At 38.2% G+C, this 12884-nt stretch overlaps 1 protein-coding gene across 3 annotated transcripts in view; it reads right to left on the reverse strand.

The window, feature by feature from the left end:
- Positions 1 to 12884, reverse strand: part of vps13a (vacuolar protein sorting 13 homolog A) — a 71939-nt gene that overhangs the window by 55197 nt on the left and 3858 nt on the right. For all 3 annotated transcript variants that reach the window (XM_041787591.1, XM_041787590.1, XM_041787592.1), the window contains exons 6-14: positions 11019 to 11128; positions 10841 to 10900; positions 10668 to 10727; positions 10000 to 10080; positions 8204 to 8261; positions 7622 to 7749; positions 7313 to 7419; positions 7014 to 7185; positions 4470 to 4532 (exon numbers count right to left, since the gene is read on the reverse strand). In XM_041787591.1, the coding sequence (XP_041643525.1) occupies positions 4470 to 4532; positions 7014 to 7185; positions 7313 to 7419; positions 7622 to 7749; positions 8204 to 8261; positions 10000 to 10080; positions 10668 to 10727; positions 10841 to 10900; positions 11019 to 11128 (839 nt within the window). The remainder of the gene's footprint in view (positions 1 to 4469; positions 4533 to 7013; positions 7186 to 7312; positions 7420 to 7621; positions 7750 to 8203; positions 8262 to 9999; positions 10081 to 10667; positions 10728 to 10840; positions 10901 to 11018; positions 11129 to 12884) is intronic.

The following is a 12884-nucleotide window of genomic DNA, read 5'->3' on the forward strand; positions in this document are numbered from 1 at the left end:
AATGGATTAAAAATGAAACCAATCAGGACATTTTTTTCAATCCCAGTTGTTTTTGTTTGTTTTAATAACTGTTGGAAATTAAAAAAAAACCCTGATATACATCAACATACCTTTTCCTCTACATATTTCTGAATTCAACAATGTTCTGGAGTCTGGATGGGGAGGGGTGGGGGGCCAGATGTAGCCCACAGGCCACCAGTTGATGAACACTGCTCTAGGAGGTCATCTAACACGAGAGAATATTTCTCTTTCCACTAATACTGATTAACAGGATTTGCTACATAGAAGAAATACTGTTTATGTTGACAAATGTGCAAAATTTGGCACACTTCTGTACAAGAAAGTCAATGTGATTTAGCAAGCAGAGTTCAGGAGGGGTGTTACTTAATAATCCATTTTTCTAAGTAACAACAGAGCCCAGCCACTGATCAAGTTTTGATTCCAATTACAATGTCGGCTTCCAACAGTCATGAAAACAAGATAATCAAGATTAAACGATTACAGCGCCGCATGCTGGGTTCTGCTTGTTTTGTCCGTAGGTTTTGTCTAGTGGTAAATGGAGCACACCCCATCTTCCTTTACAGCCCAAAATGTTGTAACAACTGGATGCTCTACTGTCTGTTCTTTGTTTGCAACCCCTGAAAACTCCCCAATTATTCCAATTTACCCCCATCTACTCAATGACAGAGGAGCATCCAGTAGTCACACTGTGAATCCACAGATTTGATTTTATTAAATATGTGATTTGAGACACACCATTTGCTTGCTGTTCTGTCTGTGCATTGAATAGTTGTAGCCAGGAATCATGCAAGCTTATAAGCCCTCCTCTTTAATGACTGAAATGTTGCTCCTAGGCTGTCTACATCTAAGGCCTTGTTTAAGCGAAAACACTCTGCTTCATTTTCATTTTCAAATAGTTTCACGTTTAGATGGCAACTTTAAAAACAATCTCCGTCTAGACGAGACCACAGGAAACACAAAAACGCTGTAGTAAAGGGATTTACTGCACAATAAATCTGTCTCTACAACAAGGACAGTAATGCACATTCACTGTTTTTACATGTATTTCTGATAATGTGTAACATTTTTATCAGACGCAGGTGCACGAGAGTTATCAATCTCTAAATCCTCCTCCTCATCACCATTGTAGTGCAGCAGCGAAATTTCAGGGCACATAAAAACAAAAAAATGCTTTGCTAGACCAGTCTTGTTATAACATAGATATCCACTGAGACTGTTTAATTGTCCTCTGTTTCCTCTGTTGTTCTGTCTGTACATGTTCCCACTTGGTTCACTCATTCAGAAACACAATGTCTTATACCATTCATATGCCGATGATACACAGCTTTATGTTTCACTCTCCCCGGGCAATCTCAATCCCATAAATCACTTAGTCAAATGTATCGATGAAATAAACCACTGAATCTCACAGAGTTTTCTCAGCCTTAACACAGACAAAACAGAAATCCTGCTAGTTGGTGCACAAAAACTGAGACAAGAATTCACTTCAGTTTCATCTTCATTTCCTTTTAAGTACAGTGAGCACGTCAGAAATCTTGGAGTTATCATTGATGCAGACTTAAACTTTCAACAACATATAACTGCCATCAACAAAACAGCCTTCTACCATTTAAAAAACATTTCCAACCTTCGGTCATTCATGTCTCAGTCTGATTCAGAAAAACTGGTCCATGCATTCATATCCAACAGATTAGATTACTGTAACTCTCTCTATGCTGGACTTCCAAAAAAGACAATACATCGCCTTCAACTCATCCAAAACACTGCAGCCCACATTCTAACAAGAACAAAGAAAATAGAACACATCACACCCATTCTGAAAAATCTTCACGGGCTTCCCGTCCAATATAGAATCGATTTTAAACTGCAACTTCTTGTTTATAAATCACTGAATGGTATGGCACCCCAGTACATTTCTGAAATGCTCACTCACTATCACCCAACCAGGTCACTCAGATCTTCAGGTATGGGCCTTCTAAATGTGCCTAAAGTTAAATGCAAACCAGGTGAAGGTGCATTTAGCCACTATGGTGCTGTTCTGTGGAATAAGCTGCCAACTGACCTGAAGTCGGTAGACACTTTAGGTTCTTTTAAGAGTGGTCTTAAAACACTGCTTTTTTCTTATGCCTTTGACTGTTAGATAAAGTACAACATATCAGCATTTTGCCTGTGTACACATGACTTGCACTGTACATACAGTCATGGACGAAAATGTTGGCATCCCTGGAATTTTTCCAGAAAATACATCATTTCTCCCAGAAATTGTTGCAATCAACAAATGTTTTGGTATACATGTGTTTGTTGCCTTTATGTGCATTGGAACAACACAAAAAATCAGGAGGCAAAAGAAAACAGTGACATAATTTTACACAAAACTCAAAAAATGGGCCAAACAAAATTGTTGGCACCCTCAACTTAATATTTGGTTGCACACCCTTGGGAAATAATAACTGAAATCGATCGCTTCCTATAACCATCAACGAGCTTCTTACACCTCTCAACTGGAATTCTGGACCACTCTTCTTTTGCAAACTGCTCCAGGTCTCTCAGATTTGAAGGGTTCCTTCTTGTAACAGCAGTTTTGAGATCTCTTCATAGGTGTTCAATAGGATTTGGATCTGGACTCATTGCTGGCCACTTCAGAACTCTCCAGCGCTTTGTCTCCAACCATTTCTTGGTGCTTTTTGAAGTATGTTTGGGGTCATTGTCCTGCTGGAACACCCATGACCTCTGACGCAGACCTAACTTTCTGACACTAGGCCCTATATTGCAGCCCAAAATTTTTTGATAGTCTCCAGATTTCATGATTCCTTGCAGACAGTCAAGGCACCCAGTGCCAGAGGCAGCAAAAAACCTCCAAAACATCCTTGAACCTCCACCATGTTTGACTGTAGGTACTGTGTTCTTTTCTTTGTAGGACTTATTCTGTTTTCTGTAAACAGTGGAATGACGTGCTTTTCCAAAAAGCTCTACCTTAGTCTCATCTGTCCACAAAATGTTCTCCCAGAAGGATTGAGGCTTACTCAGGGACATTTTTGCAAACTCCAGTCTGGCTTTTTTATGTCTCTTTGTCAGCAGTGGGGTTCTCCTCGGTCTCCTGTCATAGAGCTTCATCTCATTCAGATTACGATGTATGGTTCGAGCTGACACTTTTGCACCCTGAGTCTGCAGGACAGCCTGAATTTGTGTGGAAGTTGACTGAGGTTTATCCACCATTCTAACTATCCTGCGTTGCATTCTTTTGTCAATTTTTCCCTTACGTCCAGTGAGATTAGCCGCAGTGCCATGGGTTATAAACTTCTTCATTATATCACGCACAATGGACAAAGGAATTTCTAGATCTCTGGAGATGGTCTTCTAACCTTGAGATTGTTCATATTTTTCCACAATTTTGCTTCTAAAGTCCTCAGACAGTTCTTGGCTCCTCTTTCTCTTCTCCATGCTTGGTGTGACACACACAGGCACACAACACAAAGGTTGAGTCAACTTTTATGCATTCTAATTGGCTTCAGGTGTGATTCTAGATTGCCAGCACCTGTTACTTGGCACAGGTGAGCTTAAATGAGCATCACATGCTGGACATAAAATGATTTACCCACAGTTTTAAAAGGTTGCCAACAATTTTGTCCGGCCCATTTTTTGAGTTTTGTGTAGAATTATGTCAATTTTGGCTTTTTTCTTCGAATTTTTTCTATTGCTTTAATGCACATAAAGGCAATAAACATGTGTATGCCAAAAACATTTGTAACAGCAACAATTTCTAGGAGAAATGGTGTATTTTCTGGAAAAATTCCAGGGGTGCCAACATTTTCGTCCATGACTGTATGTGTGTGTGGGTGTGTGTGTGTGTGGGTGTGGGGTTGCTTGAATTGCTGATTGCTTTTTCTGTTTGTTTTTAATCTTCTGTAAAGCACATTGAGTTTACGCCTGTATGAAATGTGCTATACAAATAAAGTTTTAATTTGTATAGGTTTTAATCTAAGCAATTAATCTAATTTAAATCTCATACAGAAGAAAGCACAGAAAGTAACATTACCCAACACTGATAATAAATACCCTTTTGCCAATGGAAAAGGACAGCAGTGAAGTGAGATTAAGCGCCAGACACACACAACTACTTTATGACACTTTAGCAAAACCTCAACCACTTGATGCAGCCGCTAATAACTGTTAACCACTGTTGGTTTGGCTCTACTTCCTGTGTGCGGTATGTTGTGGCACAGCAGTAAATTAGTTCTACATTCCTCTGTTTATGTTTGCTTTGTCTCAACAAAAAAGAACTGACCTATTTAGCTTTGCATCCTTAAAAGACAATTCTGGAAATTTAAGTATTGAATGATGTGTACTTATTTGTATAATAGACTTAGTTTCTGCATTCCAACCACAGATACATTGTAAAGTAAATTCCCACAGCCAAGGCTACACAGTAGGTGGGATAGGAAGCTTACCTCCACCTCAGCCTGCTGTCTGGCCAGCGTGATGTTAAAAATGTCCAAGGTCTTCTCCGGCTCCTGTGAATAATCACAACATAAATAGATTAGTGCTTTCTTTGCAGCCTCTTCTAGCAAGGATGCATTACTTACTAAACCTCCATTATGATTCTCGCCAGGGAAAAGAGGATGCTTACAGAGCGGAAGACAGACAAAGGAAAAGAGCATTTGATTTAAGGCTGTATTCCTCTGTGATAGATTATCCATCTCAAATGTACTTCAATCAATCTTGTTTACAGCTTGGCAGTGGGTAAGAGGGTTTGTGATTATAGTTAGAGCAGTTAGAAAGCATCTCACTGAGAGGATATTGAAATGGTAATAACTTTGCAATTAACTAAAACACTAATGTTTCATAGGATTTGAATCATGTTGCTGTAGTCAAGAAGGTATTCAGCAGAATACCATTAAGAGGAAACTGTGAGTTTGAACACATGAATGTCCTGCAAGGAACAATATATTTAGGTGTATGTCAGCCAAGAGAAGGCAGGAAATAAAAGAGTAGCTCAAAATGATAGAGGAATATGGTTAGGGATGTACTTATACCTTGAAATACAAAAACCAATACAGTAAGGACAATTTAAATCAATTTGACTATTCTTTTAGGTTTCATTAAGGTCATTTTGTGAGATGCCAGTTTTTATAGTGTTCTTGTTTTTATAAAGTTAAAAACAAACATTGTTTAACTTGTAAACACACAACCTAAAATCTAAGCATTTCCCTTATTTTTAAAAAGAAAAATAAGGAAAACTGATTATTGTCAGAGAACTGAAATAAAATAAATGTGCTGTTTAAAGAACATAATCAATCTTATTCATTACCAAAGTTATAGACTTGTAAAAATCATGACAGTATTTATTATAAACCAAATATGATCAAACTTATTATAAATTAAGTGTATTATCACACCCCTACTACAAAAAATTTGCATATTTGAAATCATTGTGTCTTAAAGAAGGAATGATAATATACGGGGGCATTAGGTCCAACAATCAAAGGCTAAATCTTTTCAGAGTTTGGGAATATTTAAAAGAAAATGCAGGAAAATAAAAAAAAAACATATATTCGGCTTTTAAGAGATAAAGTACACTGCAAAAACTCAAATTTAAGCCACTGTATCAGTCTAGTTTCAAGTCAAAATATCTCACCACACATTTAATTAGGCACATTCAGTGAACAAGTCCCAATAAATGCCTCATTGAGGTTCCTCCTTTTCACCTTTTTTGAACCCAAGAGGGCAATTCATTCACCGCTCACTCACGTCAACATCACATAACCATCATTCAACAGTTACATGTCAACACTGACAGATCAACAAGCAAAGGTTGATGGACTGAACTCACTAACCAAAACATAATTCAAAGTTTGCTGATGATGGTCTTTGCCTTCTTTTTTTCTGAAACTCCTAGAAGACACACAAGTCTAATGATCCTGGAACACACTTTAACAATGTTATTCAGGCTGTTTTTGTCTTTAATGGACACTCATTTTAAATAATCAAGAAATGCTTTTGATAATTCAAGAATGTGGGAATAAATGCCCATTCTTTCTGTGGAGCATTTATGAAGTCAGCCACTGACTGGTTCGCTATTGCTACTCCAGTTCATCCCAAAGGTGCTCAGTGAGATTGAGGGTGGCGCTCTGTGCAGGCCAGTCAAGTTTCTCCACACCAAACTCATCAAACCATGTCTTTCTAGTTCTTGCACTGGGGCACAGTTATCTTGGAATAAAAAAGGGCCTTCCCCAAACTGTTGCCAAAAATTTGGAAGCATAGCATTGTCCAAGTGTCTTGGTATGTTGAAGCATTAAGGTCATTTTCACACCTGACAGTCAAGGGGACAGGGTTCTGTTTGCAGATAAAATTGCACCATTGTTGCACTTTCACGTGGTTTCATGTGGATACTTTTGACATCACCTATGGTGAAGTTCTGAGCAAGCTAAGCCAATATTTAAATGTGATGTCAAGATGCTGTAATCCACTGAGTGGTCAGAGAAGAGCGCCTTGAGTGAGAAGTCAACACAGGAATCTAGCCCCTCTCATTGTTGGCGTTGTACCTCTATATAACTTCCAAAATCTCCCACTTTTCAGCAGTATTTTCTCTCACTGCTTCCAACTGTCTTTTGAACAAAACTTGTCTCCTTGCTGTGGCAAAAAAGAAAATCAGGTACACTATCACCTTGATGTCCTCCTTTGTTGTTGTGTAGGACATCATGGCAGTTTAACACAGCCATGGTACGACAACCCCACTTATTTTGAGGAGACACCTCCAAAGTACAAACTGTAATGGATAACGGAGTGCCTGGTATTAAATTTAGAGTCAAGGATAGAGAGCGTTAGGCTGTTACTACATATCGAAAAGCACTGTATACCTAATTAAGTACTTCTAATTACAATAATGTAATAATGAGATATTTCTGACAAGAAATTTGACAAATACAACAGTTAAGATTGCCATTTTTGCTGCGTGTTAAACCAGTTCTCCTTGTCCTCCTCTGCCCTCTTACCTCTAGTGCCTTGAGAAGCTCCTCGCTGGGTTTCTTGCTGGTGATTTTGGTCTTGTAGAGCTCTCTGTAGCGTTTTACCTTCTGCCTGTGGCAACGAATATGATCCCATGACCACATGTGGAGACGAGGCTTCACATCCACTTCAAGGATGCCTGTGATCACATACCTCCACCTACGCAGGACAGACATGTTTAGTCAGCATCTTAACCTGCAATATGTAAGACAAACAGATGCAAAACCACAGGAAATATGAGCATATGGCATTAAAAACTATGCCAACTGTGAGAGAGTTTTCTGACCATATATAGGCATTTTTGTGAACTTGGACCACGGGTCTGTACTTCCTGTATGGCAGGTTACGTGACATCATATCCACAGAGCCCAGCAGCTCCAAGATGCTAATGTACTGGAAAGAGAGGAAGCCAGCAATTACTCACAGACACAGACTACTTAGAGATGTGTAGCTGTCGTCTCTAAGCAACTTATCTGCACTTGCAATTCTGAATCAATTAGGTCTTTGTCTCTATCTCTCCATCTTCCTCTATCTCTATAAAAACAGTTACAAAACATTTTAAATACACAGTTTTACACAAAAAGAGCACACCAACCTGAGGTCTGTTGAGCTCTATAGCCACTTCGCTTAGATTGACCATGAGGTCAACTTTAGGAGAAGAGTGGTCCAAGTCTGAGCGAGGATTCATCCGTAATTTAGCATCAGCTGAGATGGGACGAAAAACTGTAGACCAGCAACAGGAGAAAGATTGTTAAAAGCCCAGTTGTTATTACTGCATAACTATTTTTGTTTAAGTTTAAGCTCTGCATGGATTTCTTTGCATAGACAAAAAAAAACACGTCTTTTTGTTGCATTGACACTCTTCATATGTTTTTATTAGAGATGCTGTTATATCAAGAATCTGTGAGTTGACACTCAAAACTAAATCTGTTAAATGTGCTGAAAGTCTGTTGAAATGTGTTTGTATTTGTACCTAAATGTGTGATTCACACTTTTGTCAAGCTCTGCATTGTCAAAGCAAAACATTACACAACAAGTTCCTATTCACATCTGAGAAAACAAAATGAATAACACTGACTCATGCATACAAAGTAACATGGCTTTTTAAGGGTTTCATAAGCTGGTGGAGACAACATGACATAACATCATTAAAATGTGTTGAAGCAGAGGCACTCACTGAAATCATGGCTGATGGACAGAGAGCTGCTGATTTCCATGCTTCTCTGAAGACATCGCTGTTAAAACATGAAAGAATAGATCGATAAATACTCTGATGATCCTGAGGGAAAATCAGGGAAATGACATGTTGATATTAGGTACAAACAGGGTCTGTTTCTAAGGTTTATTTTATGCTTATTTCAATCCGACAGTGGATAGAATTTGAAACTGGTGAGTCAGAGAGAGTGGGGAATGACATATGGAAAAGGAACCACAGAGCAACCCATTAGCTGGGGTCAACTGATTATCAGGGGCAGTATAGAGCCTTTGGATGATAATCTGTATGGGCAGTTTATTTTATTGACCACTTAGAAAAATAATCAATTAAAGTGTGCTACTTTGTCTCCACTGCTGGGTGTGTCTTCCCCTCTTGCTTTGTTTTCACTCTCCACAGTCTCACTTTATGTCTCACCTCCAACATTTTCTGACTGGCTGGTAATTGTGTGACATCTAGCCAATCAACACTGAGAACTGGGTGCCACTGGTAAAGGGCCTTTCAGAAACTACTCCTTTGCAACTCCCATTCCAGAACGGAGTGAATCCTGTCCAACGTTGAATTCCTCTCAATGACATGGAAACTTGAACTTTATTTAGCATGACTTTAGGTCACTAAAACAAAACTTTGTCCACATGAATAGCATTAGACAGGTCATTAAAATCCCTCCATAATATGAGAGAAAAATCTACATATTTGTGGCATTTTTTTAACATTATATAATTTCAATCTCACAATTTTAAGATGATTTGTTTATTCAGTCCCTGTGAAAATGAAACAATCCACAGAAATGAAAACATAAAGACTTGGAGGTTAGATTACGATAGTAATGTTAAGTTTTCTATATTCTAAATCCGTATAATACTGCTATTTCTAACTAATTTTAAAACGTTGAAGTTGTGCGGGTGACAACGCAGAACTTTAATCTATCTGTTCAGTAAGTCAGCATCGGTGCAGACTCGCTGATGGAGGGTGGAAAGGAAAGCCTTTTTCCAATAAGTTCCGAAGGCCCATTGTGATTTTATGGCATCACTTCCTCTTTTCCTGAGGGCACTATGCCCCTTTTTGCCATATTGGCAATGCTAACGCTAATGTTTTTGTTTTTGATTGTGCATTTCTGCTTTTGTCACATTAAGAACGTTTTGTTTGCCACAATAAATCAGTTATTGGTCTCATGAACTACTAATAATCAGTGTTTGTAACTGCCCTGAAACAATGTTGGTTGACATGACACTCGCCTCAATGTGTGCATATACGGTAGGGTTGTGCTAGTGGATGTCTCTCACTTGTGCAAATGATTATATGTAAAAATTTGGAAAAAAAAAAGCTCTACAAATATCCTTGGGTTAGGGTTAGGGTTACACCAGGGTGAAGAAAATACTGACCAAGGAAATACTGTCTATGTCAAGGAAACCCCTGAGTTGTATACAGTATAGTCTTAGGCAGAAGCCAGAGACTGAACCCAGGGCAATAATAATCATGCATGATTTAACCTTCCAGCAATCTAAACACCACATTAACAAACATTATACCCTTATGACTTGTAGATTAAATTAATAGCTAAAATCTCTGCATGGATCATAAAATGTTTTTCCAGTTTTCAAACAAGAATATAAAAGTCTTTTAGGGAATTAAAAAGCTTTAATATAATGTAAGAACCAGTCTGTGTGCCCACAATAATAAGTGGTGTCTTTAGCCTTAAAAGACTTAAATAAGGCTGGCTGGAACAAGGTCCACCAGAGTTGAAGAGGTTGACTCACCAAAGCCTCATCTGGGCTGTGATTGGAGAAGAGAGTCGAGTTGACATTCCAGTAGGCAAACAAGCTGTCGAGCTGAACCAACTGAGATGAAGGAAAACACAGAGCAATTAGAGAGGTGAAGCTGACAAAGAGGAAAGTAAACAGAGCTTACTGAGCTGACGGTGTAAAAGGATTTTTAAAGTCTGGATAAAGGCCCAACCTTAGGAAGAAAATTTAACCAAACATTAAAAGTTAAATTAATATGACATACAATGAAATCAGAGAAAATCTCTATCACTAAACAATCAACAAAGTGCATCTCTACAAACATTTTTAAACTTAACAAGCATTAAAGTAGGCTTACAAATGCCTGAGAGTGTACCACAAAGCAAGGTTAGAGGGCAGCCCGTAATGCAAGGCTATTAATCTAGTTTCAATGTCAACTACCCCTCAGAAGTTTGACATTGTCATTAAATGTGTATTATGTGTTAGTGTTTGGCAGATTAGTCAATTAATTATCTCTTATCTATTCTGTTGTGTTGTTGTGAAATATGTGAAAAACAATCAAACACTGATTATAAACACTTCCAGGTAACATCAGATACAGTTATCAAAAATGTCCCACAGAACTCCTTTGATATTTCCTATTAAATACAGTTCCAAGGCCATTAAGTGGTAGAATTTCTTACCTTAAAGAAAAGTCGTGAGTTTTCATCCAGAAGACTTGGATTCCAGTTCTCATCAGAGGTCTATAAAATAACAACGAGCAATATTATTTTTGTTTTTAATTATGATATCAAACAGCCTGTTGCTGAATGAGTTGAAGGATTTGTTGGATCCAAAGGTCATTACAAGGCATTACCTGAAGGCTGAGGTTTTTAAGTGACACTCCAAAAGACAAAGGACAATTTGGATTAGTGACCTGTGGAGAGTACAAGACAGTAATGAGATCTAAACCCAGACAAAGCTGGAGTAATCCAGTACATTTGATTTGAGTTCTTTTGGAGTTTCATCAAGAACAAATTTATGATGACACTCACATCGTCTTCATAGCGTACGTGGATGTTGGAGATCTTAACCTGCAGGTTTTTGATGACCTGAGTGACGAGCTTCTCCACAAACGTGTCTTGTTTCTCCAGACTAGGGTTCTCTGTCAAACACAAGCAAATACCAGGTATATGAGACCTGATCCAGCACTACAGCTTTTCTCAAGCAGTACTTAGGAGAAAAAGATTTGACCTTTTGAACCTCTGGTTCTCGTGGCTGCTGTCTGTTAAAGGGAAGGGTTTCCTCGCCACTGTAACAAAACTAAATACTGCTAGTGCTGAGCTCAATGTGATAAGTGTTGGGTCTTTATAATAATGTATCAGAGAGTACAGCCTAGACCCTGCCCTTTCTGTAAAGTGTCTAGATGTAACTGGTTTTAAATTGGCGATATACAAACAAAGATTGACTGATTGACTTTCTGATGTTTGGAGACGTTTTCCTCACACCCTTTCTTTTGTTTAAACACATGCTTGATACTTGAATATACCTATCGTAACAGTTGACACTGTTTACAAAATAATACAGTTTTTTGACTTGCCTTTAAATACAAAACAGCAACTTAAAATGAATTTGAAATTTTCTGCTGTGTTGGTTATACCTTTTCTACTAGCATACTTTTACAACTCATAACTGTCAATGATCACAGACAGCATTCAATGAGATGTATGCTATTGTCCCCTTAGGGAGATGAACCTAGTGGCCTTTTAAGACCGCCAATTCAAGGTGTCATATTAATGCTCCTGTGATGTTTCCTGAATGTCACAGAGGCGTCATGGGAGGACCAAGTGATCTCTAAACTCAGTCTACAACTAAACTCAAATACAGGTAGATTTTAAAATAAATGTAAATTTAAAGTAAATTTCAGAGGACTACGCACCACCAAATTGGTCATGATGTACAAAAGAACTATACTGAGTTTGGTGCAGCTCTGTCTCCTGCTCTCTTCCCTTTGCATGCACAAGTATGTGGCTGTGGCCAGGAGATCTCTCATTTCTCATGCACTACTGCTGAGGTTAAACCAAATGAACCACAATCAGAATGCTTGTAAGTCGTGGATCAATGAAAATGAATCATCGTCGTGTGGTTTCCTTCCAATCAATCCCTGTGCAGATTTTCAGTTAAATGAAACCAGCATTAAGTGCACAAATGTGCTATGCTGCCAAAACAGCTGTTTTCTATCCTCTAAATGTGTCTGCATTTATCATTTAGGTAACAGACAAAAATCAGCAATTTAATGTTGCAATGTCACATGTAGATTTATCTACATATACAGACTCTGTTACACAGCTCTCTTTAAACTGATGATACAGCCCTAAAAGACATGCTCCTTTTTTGTTTACCTTAACCCATTTAGACCTAAGGCTGCCTAAAAAAAAGAACTCTAAAACCTAACAATTGTTTGAAAGCAACTTCCCAAAATCTGAATTTTTCTGAGAAACTGCACAGTTACACAAGTGCATCATGTTGCAGTTCACCAGTCTAGTGTCATAAAAGCGGCGACTCAGACGTTGCAACAGATCTTAAAGGTAGAATGACACCAACGTCTCATCAGGTCTTAAAGGTAGAACGACACCAGCATCTCATCAAGTCTTAAAGGTAAATACACATGAACGTTGCATCAGATCTAAATGGGTTTAGCACATGAGGCAGGGGTAGCCAATGACACACACAGACATACTGTACATTAAATAAGTACATTTTTCTTTAAGCCCCTTTAACATCCTGTAAAATTCACCTAAATTGCCTAAAAAGGGAATATCAAAAAAAACAAAAGAAAAAATAAAAAACAAGAAACACTCCAACAGTCCAGTCCTTCAGAACTTAAATGAAAATCGTGACCAAAAAGCAAAGCCCCACAA

This window comes from Cheilinus undulatus, linkage group 5, assembly GCF_018320785.1.
Source record: "Cheilinus undulatus linkage group 5, ASM1832078v1, whole genome shotgun sequence".
In the NCBI taxonomy this organism is placed as follows: Eukaryota; Metazoa; Chordata; class Actinopteri; order Labriformes; family Labridae; genus Cheilinus; species Cheilinus undulatus.